General features: G+C 49.8%; 3 protein-coding genes and 1 pseudogene across 5 annotated transcripts in view; 1 reads left to right on the top strand and 3 right to left on the bottom strand.

Annotated features, from left to right (window-relative positions):
- Window positions 1–167: 167 nt before the first annotated feature.
- On the bottom strand, window positions 168–8,608 carry ART1 (ADP-ribosyltransferase 1). The gene is made up of 5 exons (XM_016157913.2): window positions 8,571–8,608; window positions 4,428–4,545; window positions 3,337–4,117; window positions 2,198–2,239; window positions 168–638 (listed from the first exon to the last, which is right to left on the bottom strand). The coding sequence occupies exons 2-5, from the start codon at window positions 4,488–4,490 to the stop codon at window positions 541–543; spliced, it is 984 nt and encodes a 327-aa protein (XP_016013399.2). The 5' UTR covers window positions 4,491–4,545; window positions 8,571–8,608; the 3' UTR covers window positions 168–540.
- Window positions 8,609–9,874: 1,266 nt separating this feature from the next.
- ART5 (ADP-ribosyltransferase 5) lies at window positions 9,875–13,707 on the top strand. Of its 3 annotated transcripts, none has more exons than XR_001598490.2 (6): window positions 9,875–9,890; window positions 10,340–10,500; window positions 10,788–10,920; window positions 11,900–12,629; window positions 12,856–12,943; window positions 13,242–13,275. XR_001598490.2 is itself a non-coding variant. In XM_016157903.2 (6 exons), exons 3-6 carry the CDS (start codon window positions 10,861–10,863, stop codon window positions 13,461–13,463), a joined length of 927 nt encoding a protein of 308 aa, XP_016013389.2. In that variant the 5' UTR covers window positions 9,875–9,890; window positions 10,340–10,500; window positions 10,788–10,860; the 3' UTR covers window positions 13,464–13,707. The 3 variants fall into 3 exon arrangements, 2 of the variants coding, with proteins under 2 accessions (XP_016013389.2, XP_016013391.2); XM_016157903.2 differs by lacking the exon at window positions 12,856–12,943 and adding an exon at window positions 13,360–13,707 and having other exon boundaries at window positions 13,242–13,274; XM_016157905.2 differs by lacking the exon at window positions 12,856–12,943 and adding an exon at window positions 13,360–13,707 and having other exon boundaries at window positions 10,766–10,920; window positions 13,242–13,274.
- Window positions 13,708–14,252: 545 nt separating this feature from the next.
- LOC118600335 lies at window positions 14,253–22,105 on the bottom strand (annotated as a pseudogene).
- LOC107517323 (short transient receptor potential channel 2) overlaps window positions 21,241–24,497 on the bottom strand; it is a 24,293-nt gene continuing 21,036 nt past the window's right edge. Inside the window, 2 exon segments of the mRNA XM_036220724.1 lie at window positions 21,241–22,734; window positions 23,899–24,063. Of these exon segments, the coding sequence (XP_036076617.1) occupies window positions 22,576–22,734; window positions 23,899–24,063 (324 nt within the window). The 3' untranslated portion in view covers window positions 21,241–22,575.

Raw genomic sequence — 24,497 nt, 5'->3', positions numbered from 1 at the left:
ACATTTCCTGGTACCTCCTCTGTGCCTCAGACCAAGTTCCTGCCCTTGGGAAGCTAGCGGTCCAGCATGGGCGACAGACATGGACATGTGGTGTAGAGAAGCCCCTGGGACCTGTGGGAGCACAAAGGCAGGGCCCTAACCTAGCAGGGTGTGGGAGGTCAGAGAAGGCTTCCTGGAAGAGTGAATAGGAGCTTCCCAGGTGAGACATTTGAGTAACACCAGCAAGTACTATGGCCTAGTGCGTTTCTCCTCAATCACCCTACCCCCAAACTAGTTTAATCTTATACCTCCCGGTGAGTTGTTGCCTCTCCTGAAGTCTGCCCTCCTCTCTTCAACATATCACTTCCAGAGTCCTGAGTAGGGTTCAGTCCCAAAATTCTCCTATTTCTCTACCAGCAGGCTTGGCAGCTGCCAGAGAAAGTTCCAGAGTTTCCTGCAGATGGAGTTTCCATAGATCTTGGCCACACTTAAAGCAGACATGTGGCTGACATCCTCATGTTGGGCAGAGGCAGCAGGCAGGGCTGTTCAGGGTCTGGTGGATCAGAGGAGGCCTGGACTCTCTGGAAAGGCTCCCCCAACAAGGAACCAGAGCAGCAATGAAAGAGACCAGAGTGCAGAAAGGGAACCCCGACCCATGGCTGCAGGAAAACAGAGACAGAGAGGGAGATTTGGGGGTGAAATGGGATACACAAAGAAGCGAAACACGGAGAAACAAGCAGAGTGAGCTGGAAAGAGTGATGCGCACAATCGATGGGACACGGAGATGAAGAGCAAGAGTTTAGGGAGTTTGGCAGACAGAGATGAAGAGACTAGGAGAGCCGGTACTCCTTCCAAAGGTTATTAGGTCTCTCTCTCCCTGCCTCCTGTGGATACGAATGAGGCATTGCAGGGCAGGGCAAAGCATGGGTAGAGATCTGAATGGGATCTAGCGATGCTGATCTTTGCTCCTTTGCCCAAACCCTGGTAGGAGAGGTGCTGGTGGGCCAGGGTGGGAGGGGAGGAGAACTTAAACTTTCCCAGTGCTCAAAATTTTATTATCAAAACTCAAGCAAGTTAATGGCTGGAGACCTGACTTCTGGCCCTAGCCTTGCCACTAGCTCACTTCACTCTGTCACCTGGGGCAAGTCAGTTCTGTCTCTGGGTCTCATTTTACCATGTCATATAATTAGGGTAATTCTCCCTGTTGTGCCTCCTTCCAATAGGTTATTGGATAAATAAGGATAAGATGAGGTGGTGTCTGGGGAGGTCAGGGTCAGCCTGGTATGGTAGTTTAGAGTTTGGCTCTAGGGCCAGGGTGCTTGGCCCCCACATCTTACTAGCTGGTGTGTAGTGTAGGGCTGGTTGCTTCATCTCTTTGTGCCTTAGTTCCCTTACCTGTAGAACAGGAATGATGACAGTACCTACACCACTGAGCCGTGATGAGGGTCATGGCATGGTGTTCCTGGAACTCTGAGCGGTACTGTCATGGAGAATGGTGGGAACACAGTGGAGTCGGGGGCTCCTTCCTGCACACTTTTCTCAGATCCCAGAGGGAAGGAGGATGCACCCACAGGGGAGGGGCAGCTGTGGTTTCTTCTGTGGCCTGTTCCGTAGGTCAGCCTGGGAAAGGCTGTTCCCGCCTAGAGAAGTAGTGGTCCATGTAGGCCCAGGCACAGCAGATATTCAAGGGAAGAGAAGTCATGGCTGTAAGTGACCTCAGGATTATCTAGTCCAATTAGCTTATACAGATAGGGAAATTGAGGCCCAGAGAGGTAACTATTGGTCAGAGAGTTAAAAGACAGAGCCTGGACTAGGTCCTCCACCTTGGAAGGTGATCCGAGGGAGCATTAACAGAGATAGAGGGTTTTGTAGCTGAAGGAGAAGGCCTAAGGAAGACTTTGTGGGAGCGGCCCTCCCCTCTGTCACCTCTATGCAGCCTGGAACTCTCTGGGGCCTGATCAACCATCCTGGTGAGACTAGGGGCCAGTGTGTCTGCTTACCCGACTGCGGCCCCATACATATAAATACATACTCTGGGAGAGATTAACAACCCCACTGGTATCTGTCTGCTTTAGAGGGTTTCCTTTTTCTTTTTCTTTTTTTTAATTAAAAGAGGGTGTTTTCCTTATGACATGGACATTTAGACGAGGAGTCCAACCTCAAGGCAGATTGCTCATCCCAGGACAGAGTCCCTGTCACAGATACCTGCAGCCCTTACCTGAGTTATCCAGATGGCAAGGCCCAGACTTGCACTGCTTGTCTGTAGGGAAGAAACAGTAAAGAATCAAAGCTCTCAGGATGGAAAGAGGCCCTGTGGGCCATCCAAGACTTGCTCCAGGAAAACTGGTATGTTTTCCCCCAGTTCTGGTTCCTTATGGTGTGACCTCCCTTACCGAGGTTTAACTTCATCCGTAAGCTGTGAGGCCAGAAGGAAGCCAGCCCTCAAAGCCAGGGCCCATTCCAGGTACTCCTCCTGCTTCCTTGGCCTGTAACTTTGCCTCCCCGCCATACCCACTCTCTTTCTCCATGCCTGTCCCATCTAAGAAGGAGCTAGTATATGTTATTTGCTTGTCTTCCTCACCTGTAAACTCGTGCACACTCGTGATGCTGTTCCAGGGTGGGACCTGAAGCCACACTGAACCTTCTCCTATGTTAGATGTGGTCCAGAGTTTCAGCCAACAGCCTGCCTCTGACTATGAAAACCAGACCTCGCCGGCCCCTGGGCTTCACTCAGCCAGGACCAGCAGCTGACAGCCCCATCGGAGACTGGGAAACTGGGCCCACCCTCATGATTCCTCCTTTGGCCAGGCCTGGGGGAATGGACAGGAAGAGTATCTGAGACCAGCTACACCCTGAACTGGAACTTAAGGACACAGCACCCAACTGCTGTCTCCCCAGCCCCATGCTCGCCACCCCCACCCCTACGTGCCAGTACAGGATTTCTGTTCAGTCAAATAAACACACTCCTCTCAGAAATTGAAGTTGGGCCTCTTCTCATCTCTGGCAAGAGTGGTCTGATGTCAGTACTGTAGCTGGAAATTAATTTCCTCCCGGCTTCCAGCCAGGAGAAAAGCTTGATCAGGTATGTTTGGCCCTCAAATGGCCAAAGCCCCTGCTTTGATTAAGAAACCTTGTCAGCCTCCCAGCAGGCAAGTAGCCATCTGTGGCTCAGGCACCACCAGGGACAAGAAGCATTCAACCTTAGAAAGTTCTGTCTCCCCTATGTGGAAGCTGGGGAGAAAGGACTGCATGCCCTTCACTGTTGGTTTGTTTTTAAAGTTTCTGTAGGTATTTCCCGAAAACCAAGTGGGAAGTCCACCTTTTGCACAGGTGCTGACCTGCATGTGCCCTGCTCACCTTTGATATACTCGCAGTTGTACGTGCTTTGCTTGCTCAGGGCCCGGAGGTAGATGCGGGCGGGGCCCCGGGCGGGTCTGCTGGAGTTGATCACCTGGAAGGTCTCAAAGGGGGGAATCAGCACCTCCTCCTCCCCAGGGAAGAAGGAGTAGCCCCTGATAGGAGCCCCAAGACAGGTCCAGATGCCGAAGAAAGTTTCCTCACCAAACTGCTGGGCTGCAACATTCTGCAGGGACGCAGAGGCAAAGCCCCCTAGCCGGACAGTGGCACCAGGCCCCGCTGGCCGGAAGCGCAGGCCATGCACCCCTCGGAACACCTGGTGGCACTGAGGAGATCGCTGGGCCTTGCTCAGCAGCTGCAGGGCCTCGGTCAGCAGGAAGTGGAGCGTCTTGAAGGAGAAGTGGTGAAGGTAGTGGGCCCGGGTGCGGCCTGCCTCACGCACGGCTGCGTTGAACTCCTTGTGCAGGGGGCTGTTGGCTGTGTAGGCCAGGAGGGCCACCCCATGTTCATCTCGGAAGCCAGGGGGCGGTGGGGGCAGCTGGGTGGGGCTTAGTCCCCACTCTTGCCCCCAGGCTTGGCGCTCCTTCCATTGGCTGCTTGCCAGCACCCAGCCATCAGCATATACCTTGTTGGCCTGGAACTCTGTGCGGTTTAGATCTGGGAGAGCAGCTGTCATGGCTGCTGCACAGCCAGTGTACTGGTCATCAAAGGAGGTTGGGGCCATGTCCAGGGGCCTTTCCTGAGAGAAGAGTTCTCGTCGTGTGATGGGGTGGCTCTGGGCCTAAGGGAGAGGGGGCAGCAAGGACTGAGAGGATGGACCCTAGGAGAATGGGAGCCTATCCAGCTTTCCCCTCCACTGAGCTGAGAAAGACACTATAAGGGCCCCCAAACACACCTGGAGGGGAAGGGAGCTGGGGAACTACTAACTGCCAACTCCCAGAGACTGGAGTTTGGGGCTGTCCCCTCGGACTGAGTGAGCCCCAAGGGAAGCATCAGGCATTCTCTCCTCCCTCTGCTCCTTCTTCCAGAGTTCAGAAGAATCTGACAGCTCAGCTTCCTGCTGGCCTGGGGACAGCAGAGGATGACCATACCTGAAGTGCTTCCATGAGGACCATGGACACAAGCAGCAGAGACATCATGTCAGGAGTCTGCATGTTGGAGGTGACCCTGGATAAGTTACCGTCTCTCTCTGGGTCTCAGTTACCTCATCTGGAAAATGGGAATGTTAATCTATACGCTTTAATAAACATTCACTGACATGTAGTCTGTGCCACTCCCAGTGCTTGGCAGAGTCACAACATAGAAACGGTGGCTCAGAAGAGAGAGAGAGAACCCTTCTTGCTGGAAGCAACATCGGAGACTTTCTGGATTGGGTGACATGTGAACAACGTCTTGCAAGATGAATAGGAGAATAAGGCTTCAATCTTTGGATACTGGGAGAGAAAAGGTTGGAATTTGGGGTGGGAAGGGAGTTTGAGGCTGCAGGAATGAGGAAAACAAAGGTATCGGAGGTAGGAACTTTTAGGAAGTAAAGAGTAAGAAATATTTTGTTTTGTGTGGCAGAGCTTGCTGTGTGGGGATGTTGGAAAGACGGTCCAACCATGAAGGAGCTTGACTATCATAATGAGAGGTCTCGGCTTCACCTCATGGGGTACGTGAGGCTGGAACAGGGCAGATCCAGGGACAGGCTTAAAGCAGGGCTCGGGGATCCAGAGGTCTTCCCTTCTCCCTTCAGTCCTGCTGTGAGCCGAGCCCTCTTCCCCTGAGCCCTCAACTGCTTCCAGGGCACGGACAGATGTAAACCCCCCAGGAGATGAAAGAAGAGGGACTCCGGGATGGGGAGAGGACAGAGGATACCTGCTTCCTCGAGGGAGGTGGGAGGGAACCACAGCCTCCTGCACCCTGTGGGTGGGAACACCAGGGACCCGAAGTAGTGCCCAAGTATACCAGCTTTGGGTCAGGACTGGAACAGGCAGCTTGTAAGTCAGTGCTGCTTTTCCTTTTCTGTTTATTTTATAAAAAAAAGTAATGCACACTTGTAGGGGAAAAAAAGTGTATGAGTGAAACAAAATCTAAGTTCCCTTTCTTCTTTCTCACCCTCTGAATTCTCCTTCTCACTCCTACCCATGCCTGCCAGTAGGGAGGGAGGTGGCCTGTGATAATGGTGCCCTTCAGGACCTTTTTCTATGCACATACAAATAATATAATATTTAGATATACATACATAGTTTTATACATACACTTAATATATTTAAATATATATACATAGTTTCTGTATACAGTCTGTTTTTCTTTTTTATTGTCATTTTCTTCAAAAAGAAAAAGGGAATATGCTTATACCTACATATTCCATAACCTTGTTTTCCAGTAAACAATATATCATCGACTTCCTTCTATGTTATACATAAATATCTACCTTGTTCATTATAATGGCAGCATGGTATTTCATAGTATAGTTAAATTATAATTTAATTATTTCCTTATTAATGAACACATTTTTTCCCCAATTTTTTATATTACATGTAATATTGCAGTAATCATTCATCTGTATATAAATACTTGTCTACTTGTGTGCATATTTTTATAAGAAAACTATCAATAAGTAAGAAGATATTCAAAGGATATGAATATTTTTTATTTTGATAGGCACTGCCAAATTGCCATCCAAAAGTTACCAGTTTGCCCTCCTACCAACAATGGATGAGAGTGTTCTTTTCTCCACATCTTTGCCAACACTGGATATTATTCATCTCTTTTTTAATTTTCACGTAAGGTGGGTATAAATAGTATCTACTTTTAATTTACATCTCTTCTCACTAATAGGATCAATCATAACTTTAACTTTTAATATTTTAAGATTTTAACTTAATTTTCTAAAAGGTAATACATTTTCATTGTTCAGTGTCAGTACTCCAAAAGGGGTACAGTGAAACATCCTTCGCTCACTAATTCTCCAACCACAGCCTCATCTCCCTCAGAGGAAAACAGTGTTTCCATTTTTTTTGAGTATCCTTATAGAGGTATGCTATGCATATATAAGCAAATTCACAGCTATTTCTGTTTTCCTTCTTTTACACAAATGGCAATAAAGTCGGTGGTTCTTTATCTTTGGGAATCTGATGAAAGCTGAAACCTCTTCTTAGAAAATGGCTATCTGCACCCTCATACAAATATTACACAAATTTCAGGTGGTTTTTGCCTCTGCCCTAGTCTCACTCAGGTTAAGCATCCCTGCTCCATAATCCCCTCTGGCTCTTGGGGAGATCTAAATTTTGATAGTTCATCGAGTCTGAGATGCTGGATTCTCTGTGTCTATAATTTAATGAGTCTCCAAATCGAAGACCCTATAATTGCCATTGTATAATTTAAAATGAGTTATAAACTTCTCTGGGGTCAGCAGTAGGGTTAACAGCAGTTTTTATGAGATTCAATACATCCCAAACAAACTCTTTACCTTCTTTCCCTCAAAATCTGCTTACTCATTTATTCAACAAAAAATTCTTGAGCACCTATAATGTGTTAGGCATTCGAGGATAAAATTGTGAACAGCAGCAACCACAACAAAACCCACATGCCTGCTTCTTTTAGCTATTTCGAGGTGGAGATGGAGCTGGAGTGAGTAATTTCAAGTAGCAGTGTTACAGAAGGAGCCAAGAGAGCCTAATAAAAACAAACTTGTACCTAGAATGGGGTTTAGATGAGGAGCTGACCAGAGGAGGTACAGAGCATATAAAATTGAAAATGGCATCACAGTAGGATATAAAGCATAAGACACTGCTCCCCAATACTAGGATAGAATGCTAATGGGCAGAGTATGTGGCAGCAAAAAACTACTTGAACTCTTGCCTTGGAATATGCTCAAGAAGCCTGAGCTTCTATAATACACTCTCTCTTTATTGTGGAGAATCCTGTCCAAGGGTTCAAGTGGGGCTTTCCTCACTCTTTGCACCTCCATAGGGGGGACACATAACCCAGAACTGGTTCTAATGCTCTAGCGATTGTGCTTGGCTCATAGCTGGACACATGACCTGAGCAGGGTCAATTGGAGTCCCTCAGGACAGAATCCAAGCTCATGCTGGTGTTTGAGGCCCTCTGTTACCTGGCTCTCCACAATCTCTTCAGCCCCATGCCCCACCACTCCTGCCTGGCTTCTACGGCACAAAGTTCCAGATGAGGCTCTGCTATTTCCCTCCTTGTGGCTCTGCACACATTGCCATCTGCTGGGTAGCCCTCTTCCTGCTACCCACTCTTCCAGACTTAGCTCAGGGGTCACCTCCTCTAGGAAATATTCTGACTCCTCTGGGCTCTTATATTGCTCTGTGCTTCCTCTGTCACTGTCCTAATCATACTATGCTTCCCTTATATGTCTGTCTCCCCTACTGGCCTTTGAGTTCCTTGAAGGCAGGGATGAGGTATGACCCATTTTGTGTCCACAGTGCTCAGTCCAAGGCCAGGCCCAAGTGAGGCCTCCCAGAATGTTTGCAGAGGGTCTGAGAGGTTTTCTGTGTGCAGCTAACAATGTAGACTATTGCAAGCAGATAGATGAATTACTTTGGTGACTAGTGTTCAGGAGAAATGAGGTTGAGGCCAGAGTGATGAGGAAGGTATGAAAGTAGAGGAAATGGAGGCACCTGGCAATTCCTTTTCATATCTAAGCTGTCTTTCTGTCTTCATCCTGCTTGGGACACTTCTCATGAGTTTCCCTCCCCAGGCCCTTGCTGAACATTCCCTTTTGGAGATGTAACTCCAGATTCCTCCCCAGCAATTCCCAAATTTTCCAGACCTCTCTGTCAAAGGTGCTATGATCTGAATGTTTGTGTCTCCCCCAAAATTCATATATTGTAATCCTCATGCCCACTGTGATAGTATTAGAAGGTAGGGCCTTTGGGACATGATTAGTTCTTTAGGATTAGTTCTTTAGGATGGAGCCTACTTGAATGGATGAGTGGTCTAATAAAAGAGAGCTCCCTGGCCCCTTCCATCATGTGAAGATACAGTGAGAAGGTGCCGGCTATGATCCGGAAAGGGAGCCCTTACCTGACCACGCAAACACGTTGACCTTGGCATTCGACAGAACTCCAGACATGTGAGAAACAGATAATACAAACTAAGATAAAATAGTCCCTGAAACTTTTCCTAATGACGCCTATGACTCCACTGTTTAATATCCCAAATTTTCTCTAAAGAAAACCTTCCTTGCCCAGTGCCCAGGAGGAAGATAGTGTGCCCCTTACCTAGGCCTCTCCAAGGCGGGGAAGCTGGTGATGGTCTCCTGTGATAGCCACTGGGCGAGGGGGAGGGCAGGATTTCTCCTTTATACTGTACCTCCCCCGCACAGTTGCTCAGAAATGTGACACTCCCCTGTCTATTTCTGGATGTCTTTTCAAGGCTCAGGAACACTAGCCCCTGCCCAGTCTGCCCCGAGCCAGTGCTCTTCCCATGCAAAAGAGAATCCCTGAAGTCAGAGAGAAGGTGGGCTGAGGCATGGAGGATTCAGGCTTGAAGAACTGCCTCTCTGCTGGACTTGGTCCTGCACTCAGCACCCCTGGCCTCAGAGAATATCTCCTTATACGTATGTGTTCCTTTCATGTGACCACAGAGACTCACCTAAGGAGAGATTCCCAGATTAAGGAGGCTGGGTCTGGGTCCCTGCCCCCAGCACTGCTTTGCTGTATAAATTTGCAGGACTTTCTGCCTCACTCAAGACCCTTGTTCAATAACTAGATTTGACTCCATCTCTTGGGGCATTTCTTGGGGTTCCAGATCTTGGGATGGGAGAGGCAATTCCTCAAAGCCAGAGGGTGGAGATAGGACAAAGCATGATCCCACTAGATCTTGTCCCAGGGACTGTCCCAGCAGGCCTCACTGTCCCAGAGTGAATTTTCTATTCCAACAACTGCAAACACTCAGGTCCCTCCAGGCAGGCAGAATGTGTAGGCAAGATGCTGCTTTTCACGATAATAGTGAACAGTAGAGTGGTTCCTGATTTTCTAATCTAAGGACCTTGAGATGGTCAGTTTCTTTGGAAGGGAGCAGAAGAACTTGTCCTGAAGCTGTTTGCCTGACAAGCACTCTGGTTTTTCGGGATGCCACTCTTTCTACCTCCCACCATCCCCCAAGCCCAGGCACATAGTTTGTCTTCCTTTGTGGCCTACAGGAAGGCTTTTTAGAGAAAACGGGATTCTAGGTGAAGGAAATTCTTTATTTGCCTGGCGGCCAGAAGGGATAGGGAAACAGGGATGGGGTTAAATTAATGACCAGACCAGGATGGAGGCCTGGGGTAAGTCTAACCTCCATGCGCACCTCAGCCCTAGCAGGAAGCAAGCAGAATCTCTTAAATCCTGACATTAAAGGCCCTCAACTCCTGTGATCACTGTGGAGGAATATCCCTCCCACCCCCCCAGAAGCTTAGGCGGCAGAAAGCTCTTCCCAGAGCTGCTTACTGATTCCTCAAACTGGCCCCTTCTCCTATTACCTCTGACTGGGGATCCAAAACTCAGAGCCAGGTTATTTATAGAGAGTCCCACAGGAGGCAAGGAGAAAAGCCAGTGTTTGTAAGCATGGGGTCACCTGAGTCTGAGAGGTCCAGGGAGAGAAGGTCTGGGAGGGGGCGGGGCTGGACACTGAGGGTCTGAAACTGAGAGTTCTTGCTTCTGGTCCAACCCTACTGACCGGAGAGCGGGGTAAAGAGAGGGGAGGGGGCTGGCGCTCAGAGGGGGCTGGACCATATGTAAATAGCATGCAAATCAGCGAGTGCACAAGTGGTGACCTCTTGGTGGGTGGGCGGGGACCCTCACGCGGCTCTGGGGCCTAGTGGTCTGGGGACCTGGCAAGGCCGGGTATGGGCCACCCAGAGGAAGAGGCCAAGTCTCATCAGCTCCTTCCCCCAACACTGGGCTTGTTTGGAACCAAAAAGTGTCCTTGAGAAAGAACTTGTAGCCCTTGGGGAGTGGTGTCATGTCACTCAGCCCCTTCCTCGCCGCTTCCGCTGCCTCCACCCCAGAGTCTGTTGTTGAGGAAGAGCGGTGTCGGGTTACCGCCGCGGGGGCTATAGTTAGCCGTGGGACTTTGCTTATCGGCCGGACTCCTGGGACAGCACTGTGCCCTCGCAGACAGTAGCCCCCCGCCGCATCCCTTCCCGCTCTCGGCCTCCGCGACCTCCAGGTGGGTCCCCGGCTCTTGCCCCCTCCCCTTTCAAAATAATGACTCCACCGTGACCATTGCAAAAAATTTTCCAAGCACAAGGCGCTGATCTTGGGGGAATCCTAGAGTCCGGGGAGCAGAGACCTGGGGTTGTGCTTGTGCTGGTGGTAGGGGGGTGAGGCAGCGACACCCGAGGCTCCGCCCACCCCCTTAGGCCCACCTTTGGCCCTGCCCATGCCCACGCCTCGGCTCTGGGTCCTGGACCATCTTCTTCACACTTCAAAAGGGGGGCGGGTCTCTTTCCCCAGCCTATTGAAGTGAAGACTCCGCCTCCGTTGGTCCCACCCGCATCCGGACCTTGCCCTCCTGCCTCGCCCAGGGATGATGCTGACTGCTCTGCTGTTCCCCCTTAGCTTCCTTGGTTTCCAGACCCTCTGGCAGGTAACTGGGGGAATCATCCCCTGTCACAAAGAGAAGAGTTGGGGGGGGGGCGGGACAGACCCTGAGGAGGTGGACTGGGGTACTGGCTCTTCAAAAATCTCTCCCACAGACTGTTCTGTAGGACCCCAGTCTTCTTAATCCTCTTCTCAGCAAACTCTGGGAGCCCTCAAGTTCCTATTTCCTCTCCCAGAACCCCCATCTCCATTTACTGGTTCTCTCCTGTGGTCCTCCTTCCTTCATATCATCTTTCCCTAGGACCTGCCTCTAATTTACTCATTTCTATTTCCCGTCTCCCACCACAGGCTCAGGGTAGGCAAAGTATACCGTGTACTGCCCTCCTGCAGGTCTCCCAGATTAGGGCTCTTCCCACTCCACCCCAGGTTTGGGGACAAGAGCTTCTAAAGCAGGAGAGGACTCAGGAGTCTCAGAGCTAACAATAATTTAGTATGGCGGCTAAGCACCTACCTGCATGGGAGAGAAAGAATGTTTGAAGATGGGATGAAGTCAGGTAATTGGACGCTGGTGGCACATTTGTATATCACCTTCATACTGAGTCTTAGAGCCAGAACAGTGCTTGGAAGCCAGCTAACCCCACTTCCCACCGAGGGCAGGAGCCTCTCTGATGACAAGATGACCCCTTTTAGGTACAGTCATGAAGATCTATATGCTATCCTCACAATAACCCTGTGAGGTCGAAAGTATCAATTTGTAGGTGAAGAACCTGAAGTCCAGAAACTTAAGAGACTTGCCTAAAGTCCCACAGCTAGTAGGTAGTAAAGTCAGGATCTGAACCCACGTGTGTGATTCTAGTGCCTGTATTAGCTAAGCCCCTGGGCCCTTTCCCAAACTGCATACAGTGGATATTTGGGCATAGAAATGAGGTTTTTTATTTCCGAACTGAACTACCACCACGACCCCTGTCCAGCGCTCTGAACTTATACCCTTTCCTGTGTGGCCCCTCTCTTTCTTACCTCCATAGGCCCAGGCTATTCCCATCCTGCCCTTGGGCCTGGCTCCAAATACTTTCGATGATGCCTATGTGGGCTGCGTGGAGGAGATGGAGGAGAAGGCAGTCCTTCTGCTCAAAGAGGAGATGGCCCGCCATGCCCTGCTGCGGGAGTCCTGGGAGACAGCCCAGGAGGCCTGGGAACACAAGCAGCGAGGGCTCACTCTGCCCCCTGGCTTCAAATCCCTGCACGGAATCGCCATCATGGTCTACACCAACTCATCTAACACATTGTACTGGGAGCTGAACCACGCAGTGCGGACAGGCGGTGGCTCCCGGGAGTTCTACATGAAGCACTTCCCCTTTAAGGCCCTGCACTTCTACCTGACCCGAGCACTGCAGCTCCTGCAGGGGAGTGAGGGCTGCAGCAAGGGACCTGGGGAGGTGGTGTTCCGAGGTGTAGGCACCCTTCACTTTGAACCCAAGAGGCTGGGGGACTCTGTCCGCTTGGGCCAGTTTGCCTCCAGCTCCCTCGATGAGACAGTGGCCCACAGATTTGGTAATGCCACCTTCTTCTCCCTAAGGACCTGCTTTGGGGCCCCTATCCAGGCCCTGTCTGTCTTTCCGGAGGAGCGTGAGGTGCTGATCCCTCCCCATGAAGTCTTCTTGGTCACCAGGTTCTCCCAGGATGGAGCCCGGACCCTAGTGACTCTCTCGAGCTGTAATCGAACCTGCAGCCACTTTAACTGTGCCTATCTGGGTGGTGAGCTGTGCATGAGGGAAGCAGGACTTGTGGGGGTGGTGAATTAAGCCAGGTTGTCCCTACACAACCCCAGGGCCTTCAGGAGACCCACTTGGTTAATGGGGGCTAGAAGTCAGCTGTAGTCATTGTTCTCTGTGACTCAGGTCCTGCCAGCTCTTACAAGGTCCTATCAATGTTCTCCAGATCTGTGAATATTCTCGAATGATTCTGTAAATGTTCTCAAAAGGTTCCATCTGCTGTAGACTCAAATAGACCAAAAGACCCTGGCTCAGGAAGTCGGCAAGCAGAGGAAAGTGACACAAGTGCTGCTTCAGGTCTCAGAAGGTCCTGGGCGTGGCAGGGTCCACAGGACACATGTCTGTGCTAGTGCTGAGGCAAAGAGAAGAGTGGAGGAGTGACGGGGGCTAGGCTGGGAACAGGGGTGGGTAAGCCACCTGGGAAGATTTCCGGGAGGAAAGAGGAAGAAAGGCAGTCAGAAGTTTGCAAAAAAAAAAAAAAGTTGAGAAAGATGGATTGAGAAGGGGAATGGCCAGTACCAGAGCCTGGTGGGAAGGGGAGTTTAGGGTGGGAGGGTCTGTCTACGTGGAGGCCTCACTGTGCTGTCCGTTGCAGGGGAGAAGAGGCAGGGATGCGTGTCTGTACCAAGTGAGTCACCCTCCTGCCCCTTCCCTCTGCTGCTTTGACTCCTCTGGCCTTGCTGGCCCCTCACCTTCTTTCCTCTCTCCCACAGGGTGGCAGCCAGACTCACTCTCCAAGGGGGCCTTCTCTCTGCTTTCCTGGAAGACCCTGCTCTTGGCCCCACAGGGATTCCAGTTCTCAGGAGCTCAGCCCTGAAAGTCCAATGTTTGCCACTTCGGAGTCCCGGGAACTGGTGACCTTCATTTGAAGAATGAAGCAGCCTCGAGAAGCAAGAACATGGTTTCTGACCCATCCTTAGCAACCATCTCCCCAACCAGGATGTGGGGGAATCTGAAGCTATGGAAGGGTAGAGGAAGCCCTGCTATGTGGTGGGGATGCCCTAGGATAAATAAGGGTGGTACTGTGATGGCCACTCAATTAAACAGTTTTGCAGTGAGGAGACATCAAGTTTCATGATTGGTTTATTTCATGAGACTGGACCATCTACCCTGCTCTGGCCTCACAGGACTGAGGGACTAAAAAGAATGACTTCTTGACTACTTATAGACTGGTCCCCTGTGCATGCCCATCACACACTGTAATTTGCAAACACAGAACCCTTAACAGCCAGAGGTTCCTCACAACAACCCTGAAGGCAGGAAGGGACAGAGGATTCCCCAGCCCATTGTCATATGAGGAATGCAAACCCAAGGAAAAAAGCAACTTGCTCCAGCTCAGAGAGTTACTGAAACCAGGCTCCTCACCTCCTAGTCCAGAATGCTTTCCACTAAAGATTTGAAGGAACTCAAGGTAGGATCCTAAACCTAAGATATTTGGGACGGCAGAGCAAGCCATTTCTCTCTGCTCTGCTCCCACAAGGGTCAGTTTCAGGGGAGGGAAGGAAGAGATCTAAAAACATCAAGAGACAGAGATTCTCATACACTCTGGAGGCATCTGACATCCTGAACAGAAACTTTATTTAGACAAGAAAAGCAGCATAGACTCCTATTCAGTGACCGCCACCCTCTCCATCGAGGTTGCTCTACTCAGCAACAGAAGAAGGGACCCTCCCACAGCATCGGCCCCGCCCCCACACCGCTTGCTTCCCAAATCTTCCACCTGGGGCAGGTCCCCAGCCCCTTCTCATTCCTGCTTCCTGTGTAACTAGCACATGAGCTGGAGAACAGCCAGACTTTCTAGAAGCTGTAGTCTCAGCTCTTCCAGCATCCTGAAGCCCCATTTCTGCAGATACCTGGGTCCCCACGATCCCTGGCACTGTCAGCTCTGGGGTCTCGCAGATGGCGGGCCCCAGGTTCTGGAAGCTGTTGCGCACTCTGGTGATGTAGCGACTGAGGATGCTGGCACCATCGGGGGGCCAAGGCGTCCCTCCTTCTGCCAGAGTCTGCTGCATACCAGCTACTTCACTTTATGTCAAAAGACAGTCTTGGTCAATTTTGTCTGCAGAGGGGTGGGGAGTATTGATGGGAGGTGTCTCAGAAGATGAACCTGCCATGTACACTTCTACCCTCTACAGAACCTCAGGGGACATCTGCCTGTGGTTCCTGAGGGAGAACTAGAGGAAGTGAGAAAATGGCTTATGGGATCAGGCGGGCAGGCCAAGTCTGGGGCAGATGGATCTGAGTGGGGCCAGGAGGTGATGAGTTCAGAAGACACAAAGAAGGAAAGACTTATGGCCAGGGAAGGGGTCAGGAGTCCTAGAGATGGGGGAGTTTAACAGGCAGAGATTTGTACATCCGCTGACTCAGCCCTCTTGCCCATCTACACCTGTCCAGCTCATACCCATCCTCAGAGCCCAGTTCAAATTCCACATACCCTTTCTGCAGCTTCTGGTACTCTGTCTTTCTACTTTCTCATGAGCCTTTCAAAATGATAGGCTCCTTCTCTCTTTTGAGTCCCACTGTAGTTTATGTCTCTCCTAGCTAAATACTTTCTGCCTAGCAAGTTGATTCCTCTTGCTCACCAGACCGAATACTTCCTATGTGTCCTTGCTCTACACAGTTCCCCTCCCTCCAAGGCAGGACTTGGAACAAAGGGGACGTGGCAATGAATATTGTTTGAATGAATAAGTGAATGAGTGAATGAGAAATGAATTAAGTGAATGAGTCAATGACAGGGAATGAATGAGAGAATATATGAACATGTAAATGAGAGCAGGAATAAAGGATTACATGAAACCAGTGGGATTAATGTCTGAATGGGTCCGAGGGTAGCTGAGTCAAAGTGGCCACACTGTGCAGGTTGTGGCTTCCAAGGGTAAGATGAGGCCACTTACAACTGCAGGCCCGATGAGCAGTGTGAGTCTGGGGGTGGTGCAATTATCCCAGCTGAGCAAAGAACAGGAATGTGGAAGCCTGGGAGCTGAGCGACTAACCTTTCCTACCAGTCTCCTCAAACTCCTGCAGGGCACTCCCGCTGTATCAGGGCCTTGACAATTCAAAGGTGATAGGATCCAGGCTCTCCCTCCCCAGGCCCTGCCCCTGCCACAGGATTGGCCTGGGATGGGAAGACAGAAGGGCAGAGAGATTCTCTACCTCAGCCTTCTCTAATCACTGCTGCCGCCCCCAGGCAATGAAGGATGAAGGTAGTCTGTGCAGACTTTTATGTCCCTGAAGGCCACAGCTCTAGACCCTAGTGCAGTCCTATAAGGCAGAAAGAAGGGGCCAACAGTTGAGGGTAAGGGTTGGGAGGCTGGGGCGGCGGTAGGGAGAGATAGCAATGTTGAGCAGGGCAGAGTTGAGCTCTCTCTTCTGCCACCACCCAGCCTTGGTTAACTTGAGCTAAGTTAGTTCAGGTTTAACCTTGACCTTTGAAATCTGCAGCGGAGGAGACTAGGGGGTATGGGGAGGCAACTGCACAGAACTGCTCATGCATATGAGATGGAAATTATCATGCAAATTAGAATGATGGGTTCTGGGTCCAGTCTCAGGCCTCAGGATAGTACAAGGAGGGCAAGTAGAGCATCAGGGACCAGTGCTCCTATGAGAATCTAATGCCCGATGATCTGAGGTGGAGCTGAGTCAGTAATGCTAGCGCTGGGGAGTGGCTGCAAATACAGATGAAGCTTCGCTTGCTAACCTGCTACTCACTTACTCCTGTGTGGCCTGGTTCCTAACAGGCCATGGTACTGGTACTGTGATTGGGAACCCCGAAGTAGAGCATATGGGGCAGCTAATGGAGAGAGAGAGAGAGAGGGAGTGAGAGGGGGAGGAGGAGGGAAAGAACACGCAGGCGCAAGCCAGCAGGAGCATATGCAGTGGACAAGAAACCGGACAAAAGACAGGTTGAAATCTCAGCTCTGTCCCTTAGCAGCTGGATGCTTCAGGCAAGTTAGTCAACTTCTTCAGGACTGAATGTCTCCAAATTTAAAATGGAGATGGTAATAATCACTCTTTCCCAGGTTGGTACTTCCCTGGCATAGAGTAGGGTCTCTCTCAATACTTAGGAAATAATTATTTTTATTTATCTAGTTTTATATTTTCTCTAAATATTTTATAGTTACTGTATTTACTTTTATAATATAAAAAAAGCAAAGTATTTCATTAAATATTTTAAAAGGAGAGATGGGATTGGCAGAGATGGGGCAGGCAGAAGTATGAGAGAGAATGATGGGCCCTTTTTAATTTCAGAGTTCATAAAACGTTTTTCTTGTGTGAAATAAGGAATAAAAATTTTGGGAGTCCATTTCCTGAAGATACAGGATAAGTGGGAGGGGGCACCTGGTTGGATCATCGATAGCAGACTAGTGAGGCGGGGTGGCTGGAAGAACACTGAGACCTCAGTGGAGGTGCAGTGGAGGACGGGGGAGAACCCCGTGCTGGCTGGTGGAGTGCAACCTGGCAGGACCCAGTGACGCTGCCCATCTAGGACTGGGCACAGGCCCAGAGAACTGAAGAAGCCGAGTTTCGCCCTAGGGCGGAAGCAGCCCTGACATGTGGTTTGCAAATAAATATGCATCAGGCAGCCTGAACAGGGCCAGGAAGTGGCTGGGGGGGAAAGGGTGATAATTCCAGAATTTGGAGTCAGATCCAGGAGGGTAACAGAGGTGTCCACGCACAGTAGCCTGGAGCCGGGATGTGGTGATAACTGGGAACATTTGGCATTTAGTTTCTGTGTCAGGTTTTCTCCATGTCTTTGTACATGCAGTTCCCTGTGCTTAGAACTCCCCTTTCCACTGTATTGGCCCATCGACTTCATGTTTATCTTTCAGGGTTCTGTTCTGCCTTCCAGGTCTCTGGGAAGCTCCCTGATTCATGACACTGCGTCTGGTACCTCTCCTTTGTGCTCTAATGGACCCCAGTGCTTCCTTCTATCATCGGCTTTTCATCCTGTACATTTACAGTCTATTTCCTTCTGCTACTATAGACTGTCAGCGCTTGGAGGGCCCACCATTATGCGCATTGTTATCTCTAGTATAGTTGTGATTGGGTAAGTGTTTGTTGAGCAAACTGTTGTGCTCGCCTGGGGATCTAGGGACCTCAGAGCTCCACAATTGGCCTGTGGCCCCGCAGGGCCCATCTGGAGGCCCTGGCTTAGAGAGATCCTCAGGTTACACATTTTAAGGGGAAAGAAAGAACCCCCTACCAAGCCAGCAGTAATGCCGGTCTGAATTAGGAAGGGGCTCCCATGTCAAGCCAGACTGAGTTAGGGAGCAGCTGAGAGGTGTACGAGGCCCAGCTGAGAGGTGTACGAGGCCCTTGGAGGCCTGACTGCCTAGGTCAGGCCTCCATCAGCCTTCTAATCTCCCAGCTGGTGGGGCATTTTTCCCTCAGCTTCATAACGTGGTTTTTTTTGTTTTTGTTTTTTTTTTTTTGAAAAATTTTCAACCATGTCTTGGCCCAGTTTAGGGCAAAAAGTTTTGTCTGGAGCTTATAAGGTGTTGGTGGCTTGGGAGGAGGGTGGTGTGGAAATTTAGGAAATGGCCAGAGCCAGGAAGAGAGAAGGACATGCCATGTGAGAACAAGAATTGGAAACTGGCCTTCTGGGGAACACACCTGGAAAGACAGACAAGGCCCGATGGAAAGAGGACCAATGCCAAGCAGATAAGGTACTCACAAAGGTGGGGACTGGAGGATAGTCTGGCTTCTTGGTTTTGCAGCAGGAGCAGCAACAGCAAATGAACTGGAAAATTCTCCTGAGAGATTTAAATGATGGGAAGAGGTTAGTCAGAGGACAGAGTTTGGAAAAATGGGGGCAGGAGCTGGGGTAGTGGTGCTGGATGCTTGAGGGTTGGGAGTGAGAGCTCTGAGGTCATCTGAGAAGGTATAAGATGGCCTTGGGGGAGGGCAGAGTGTTGAAAGGCACAGGAAGCGTCAGGCCCTCTCGGAAATAGGACAGGTAGAGCTTGGAGGGAGCAAACTTCCATTCCACATCAGCATCGGCCTGTGGGCTGGGAGATAGAGGGCTCTGCAAGGACCACTTTGGTACCCAGCCCTCCTGCCCCTTCGGTCTGCTTCATTTCCTCCCATTCTCACATCATTTCTTCTCCAGCATGCCAGCCACTTTCTTCTTCCCTTTCTTATCTTCATCATCATCCATCACCCACATTTCCCCTGCCTTTGTCTCCCTACTTCCCTTCCTCTCCATTATCTTTTATCCTTCTGATCCAACTGCTGCCCAACCATTCCTCCAGCCACAAACCTTAACCTACCCATCTCCTTCCCTCTCCCTTCTCATGTTCCTATCTACTTTTCCACAACACACCCTTCCTCCCAACCATAAAGTGAAAGGAGCACAAGACTTGTATCTGGAAAAACTAATAGCATTACTAAGACCCTCATTTTACAGATAAGGAGGATAAGTCCTAGAGAGAAAAACTTGTCTTAAATCATGAAACAGGGCAATAGTGGAGGCAGAGCAGGAACCCAAATGTCTCAACTCCTCGTATACTGTTCCTCTCTATTCCTCTCTCCCTTCTCCCCAGCTTACACTGGCCTCAGTTCATGCACCTCAATCTTCTGGAAGGAGTTGGTGATCATGGCAATGAGCATGTTGAGCAGCACAATGACCATGACGATGGTAAGATGCCGTAGAGGGCCTGGTCCACACATTCAGACACCAGAAACTGAGGCATGTCTACCACACTGTGCTCCTCCATGCCAAACATGGTCCAGAACAAAAAGTGGAGCACCTCATTGAAACTGGCATGTTGGGACAAAGGGTAGGATGTGAGGAGTGGGATTGAGCCTGAGTGTCACCCACACGTAGTCTTCCCCACTCCCCTAGACCCAGCCAAAGGCGTTCTGCATCCATGAAGCCCTTTGGGCCACCTTGGGCCAAACAGACACTTGCCATTTCTGAGCTCCAGCTTTTATTCTTTCAGTCAACCAGTATTTATTGAGCATATAGTAGTGTCATAGGTAAAAAGGATACAGCCGTGAATAAGACAAACACTGTCCTTGTGTCCGAGGACCTTATGTTCTGGGGTGGGGATGGGAGTGAGATAGACACTAGTTGATACACCACCATTTTTAAATTGTGGTAAGTGCTATGAAGAAGCAGCATGAGATGTTATGACCTAATCTGGGAGTTGGGGAAAGCTGCTTTACAAGCATTCGAGCTGAGCTCTGAAGCGTCTGTGGGAATCGACCAGGTGAAAGGGAAGAAGATGTGAAGAGCATTCCCAAGGTGGGCGGAGCCTGCGGGCATTTGATGAACTGAGAAAAGGCCAGCATAGCTGGTGTCAGAGGGCAAAGGAAAGAGAGAGGCTTGTGAGAGGTAAGTAGGGACCAACCAGGTCATTCAGCACCTTGTAAGATAAAAGCAAAGATCCTTATTGTGGCTTATGAGCATTAGGAAGCTATGAAGAGTTCTTAGCAGAGGGGTGACACCTGATTTACATTTGAAAAGATCACTGTTGGCTGTTGCTAGTAGTATGGGAGGGAATCATATGAGAAAGTGGGGGCATGGAAACCAGTTAAGGCAGTGGTCCCCAACCTTTTCGGCACTAGGGACCAGTGCTCCTGTGATAATCTAATACCTGATGATCTAAGGTGGAGCTGAGGTGGAGCTGGGAGTGGCTGCAAATACAGACGAAGCTTCACTCACTCGCCTGCTGCTCACCTCCTGCTGTGTGGCCCAGTTCCTAACAGGCCATGGTCTGGTATCAGTCCACAGCCTGGGGATTGGGCACTCCTGAATTAAGGAACTGTTGTCATGGCCTCAGTGAGAGAGGATGGTGGTTTGAACCACAGCAGTAGCAACTCCAATGCTACCTGTTCCAGGGAACCATATCCCCAGCAGAAAGTTCATGTCTATGAGTCACTCACAGACCTGACCACATTCCCCCTCCTATTGTATTTAGTTGTGAATCTGCTTTATTTCCTCTATCTCACCACCAGTTCAGGCCTCAATCATGCAGCAACCTCTGCAACTTGTCTCTGACCTCAATCTCTCTCTTGTTATTCCATCCTCTACACATTGCATCCAAGATCTCAGAGGTAGGGTGGAGGTTCTTCAAGCTATGCTGAGCTGATGATAATCACAGAAAGAACCAGGGCTTTCCCCTCCAAGGGCACCCACTCCAGTCCCACCTCAGGAGGATTCCTAGGAGAGCTGGCATTATCGTATCTAATTCATCTTCTCGTCCCCAATGCCCAAAACAAGGCCCAGTAGTCATTATTAATCAAACATTTACTAGGCTCCAACCATATACCAGTGGGATCCTGTGGTGAATAAGACGGATACAGTCCCCGTCCTCCCAAGGTTCATAATTCAGTGAGGGAGACAAGCAAATAGCCATGTAGTTTCAGGCCGGTGTGGGAAATGCTAAGGCTGAGGAGCAGGGCACAGAGGCTGTTACAGGACTGGATCCTCACTCTGATTTGGCAGCCAGGGAGAGCTTCTCACAGAAGGTGACATGTAAGGGGCAGCGTGGGAAGGGGAGAGCAAATGAGCCCAGGCTTGGAGACAGGCACTGAATCAGTTCCCACAGCAGGAGCGTACCTTGTGAGGGCGGGGCGAATGCTCAGTAATGTATGTTCAATGGGTGGATGAGACCCATCTAATTTATTTATCCACATATTCTCAGGGCTTTGCTCACCGTGGGGAAGCAGCGAGTATTTATTGCCAGAAGAAACGGGGAGTTATTTATTTTTAAGACTTATATTCCCCCATGGAGAGGATCTGTATTGGTTTCATCTCCACCCAGAACAGGTCAGTAATGTTTAGTAAATAACTAGATAAGAAACTTTTCTTCTTGGTCTGATCTTGTTTTCTTCTCCAGGGTTTCCTGGCCAAATTTCCTTTTGGGCATTGCTGACTGGCTTAGTACAAGGTGGAGTAGTGGGCTTAGAGTACTGGTGGCTCGGAGTTTGCTAACTAAGCCAGGGCTGAAGAAGCAGAGGACATCTGAGGAAGAGGCTACCAGTCCAGCCTGCTGAGCTAAACAGCCAGAGGCTAGGAGAGCTCTGGGGAGTCTTATAGATCGCATTGCTCAATTGTTTGAGAATATTTGATTCTGCTATAGAAAAAAAGAAAACCAATGGAATGGATGAAATGTATCCATTAAGCATAGATAAGTTAGTTATCTGGGCGACATGTTGAACAAATAGAGTACATGTATGTGAACATACACAGAAAGAGATGGTAGACACTAAATATTCATGATGTACTGAATATACATGAGGCTAATGAGGAACTCAGGATTCATCAGATCGTAAATTAGTTATCCACTGATGGCAGCCATTCTGGCCCCATATGTCCTCTTCCTTAAGATTGCAAAGAAACTCACTGCTGCTCATCAGGATGGTTGGTAAGCTCTAGCAGTGGACAGACATACTTGCCCCTGGGTTCTTCCCACAGAGCAAGTGTCGGGCCCTGGCGACATCTGGCTGTTGCATCCCCTGCTCAAACCTCAACTCTGGTCATCATAACGACACCACCAAAAGCACATCACTTATGGATTTAATAAACTGGATGGTCTGTGAGCCTTTCTGTTCCATGACCTTTGGGACAGGGTTGCCTGGTGGTGAACTTGCAGGCCATCATTACACCAAGGCAATTTCCCACCTGACACTACAGACCAGTGTCTTATTTGTGAGAGGATAGGAACATCCAGAGTGGGTAGCAACTAATATCAGGGTAGGGGAAGAATTGGGTCCTTGCTGAGAGTCTATCACAGGTGCCCTAATTAGGAGTGAAGGGAAAAGGTCCCTTGATGTGCTAGAGCCCAGAAGGATCTGGTTGTATGTTGAGGGGCATCTACATGGGGGAGGGAACCCCTCACTGGGTACTTATCATGCAGAACAGTGAAGGGGACTCCGGAGGTGGACTGCCACAAATGAAAGGCTCCACACATGTACCTGTGTACCTATAGTGAAGTCTCCCAGACGCTCTGGCTGTGGCCACGAAAGGTACTCAGCTGTGTCTCCATGATCAGGGGCTCTCCCAGCAGGAAGAGGAGGAACCACAGCTGGGAAGTGGAGTGCAGCAGAAACTTCAGCACCAGGATCTTTAGCAGGTGACCCAGCTTGCAGGGAAGGAAGGAGAGCATGGCTCAGAGTCTTGTTCATGTCTCTGCCCCGCCTGGGAGAAATTCCAGAATGCTCAGCCCACACATGACTCCTTCTTTCACTCACTCTTTCAAACATTCGTGGAGAATGTACTGTGGTTTAGGCCTTGTACTTTCATATCCATTGTCTTTTTCACAATCGCATGAGGTAGGTATTATTCCCATTTTATCAGTTAAGGAACTAAGGATCCCAGAGGTAAAGTAACTTGCCCTTGGAGGTCCCACAGACTCTTCCACCTCAACCATGAAAACACAAAATAAAAATTAAATCCATCATCTTCTATCCCAAACTTATTCTCCCTCTTCCAGTATCCCCATCTTAGAAAATAGCCTGGTCACCCAGGCCGGGTACCTTAAAGGCATTTCTACATTCTTTCTCACACACATACTCTGACAGTCTCCCTCATCCTGCCCCCTCTCCGAATCCATCCTTCACACCGCTAGTAGAGAGAGCTTTCTAAAACAAAACTAATGGGATCGCTCACTTCGTTAAAAGCCTATAATGGTTTCCATCATTGCTTCTAAGGCTCTGCGCGATCTGGCCCCGCCTACTTCCCACTACTCGCTATTTGCACTTACTTGTGCTTTAGCAGCACAGTATTCCTCAGTTTCTCTAATACTCTACATTCTTCCTCCCCTGGGGCTGCAGATGTGCTGTTCCTGCTGCCTGGAACCCTGCTCCATCTAGTCCTCTCTTGGTTAACAGGAATGGGGCTTGCTCCTCATCATATCCCCAGTGCCAGGCTCAATGGCTGGCTCCCAGTAGTATCTTTAGGAAGTAATTGTTGAATGAACAAATAAAAATATCTGGATCCACAAGGGCTCCCAATGAATCTGTAGGTTGGGGTGGGAGTCTCTTTAGGAGAGTATAGGGCTGTAATAGGATTCAGGCTTTGGAGGTAGAGAGACCTCAGCTTAAATCGTGACTCTGTTATTTATTGTGTCCCCTGGGAAAAAAAGGATGCTTCTGTTCCCTGTGCCTGTAAAATGAAGGTGTAATGCTTACCTTCCAGGGCCACCTCAAGTTACTTAATGGGAATATTCTCAAAGTGCTAGGCCCAGGGCCTGGCATAAAACATGTGCTTAGTAGGTGACAGTTAACGTTCATTTTTTTCTTAGTACCTGGGACTTGGGTGCCAGCCAGTAGCCAAGGCAGAGGAAGGGCATAGTGAGGAAGATGAGGAAGGCGACAAAGAGCTTCTGGATGGTGGTGCTTCCTTGCCAGCCGGCCAGGTTCCCACACCAGGTGGAGGACAGGACTTGCTGGCAGATAGGGCTTGCTCCAAACTAAGAAGAGGCGGGGTGTGAGCAGAGGGTGTGGCCACCAGGCAGGGAGGAGGAAGGGGAAGCCAGTTGAGTATATTAGCCCTTACTTCCCTACCATGAACATGGAACCATGTTTCTTTTCTCCCCAGGCCAGCCAGCTCAGAAGAGAGGCAACTCACTTGCCCTGTGACCTTGGACAGACTCTGCCCCTCTTTGGGCCTTGGTTTCCTAGTCTGTGAAGGAGCTGAACTCAGATTTTCTCAGACTCTCCAGACCCCATATTCTTGAATCTGAGTCAGGCAGTGGTAGATGGAACAGGGTGCCCGAGTCCCAGAGCCCTCAGGGTTTCCCGTCTTCTTGGACATGTGAGACACTGGCCTAATGGTTTTGGGGTGGGGAGGAACAGGGAGAGTGGGGGTTGGTGTCTTAGGGGGCCATTATGAAGGCAGGTTTTT

The sequence above is a fragment of the Rousettus aegyptiacus genome, unplaced genomic scaffold (genome assembly GCF_014176215.1).
Source record: "Rousettus aegyptiacus isolate mRouAeg1 unplaced genomic scaffold, mRouAeg1.p scaffold_m13_p_5, whole genome shotgun sequence".
Taxonomy (NCBI): Eukaryota; Metazoa; Chordata; class Mammalia; order Chiroptera; family Pteropodidae; genus Rousettus; species Rousettus aegyptiacus.
Note: the sequence above shows the minus strand (reverse complement) of the source record. Positions and strands in the feature narration are given on the sequence as shown.

What these genes read in the sequence shown, in the direction of transcription:
- ART1 (XM_016157913.2), bottom strand. Translation starts at nt 4,490, where the DNA reads ATGCAGACTCCTGACATGATGTCTCTGCTGCTTGTGTCCATGGTCCTC. An exon ending in TCCTCATGGAAGCACTTCAG is followed by an intron (nt 4,118 to 4,427) that starts GTATGGTCATCC and finishes CCTCTCCCTTAG; the next exon opens with GCCCAGAGCCACCCCATCAC. An exon ending in TTGCCATCTGGATAACTCAG is followed by an intron (nt 639 to 2,197) that starts GTAAGGGCTGCA and finishes GTTTTCCTGCAG; the next exon opens with CCATGGGTCGGGGTTCCCTT.
- ART5 (XM_016157903.2), top strand. Translation starts at nt 10,861, where the DNA reads ATGATGCTGACTGCTCTGCTGTTCCCCCTTAGCTTCCTTGGTTTCCAG. An exon ending in GTTTCCAGACCCTCTGGCAG is followed by an intron (nt 10,921 to 11,899) that starts GTAACTGGGGGA and finishes TTACCTCCATAG; the next exon opens with GCCCAGGCTATTCCCATCCT. An exon ending in GGGATGCGTGTCTGTACCAA is followed by an intron (nt 13,275 to 13,359) that starts GTGAGTCACCCT and finishes TCTCTCCCACAG; the next exon opens with GGTGGCAGCCAGACTCACTC.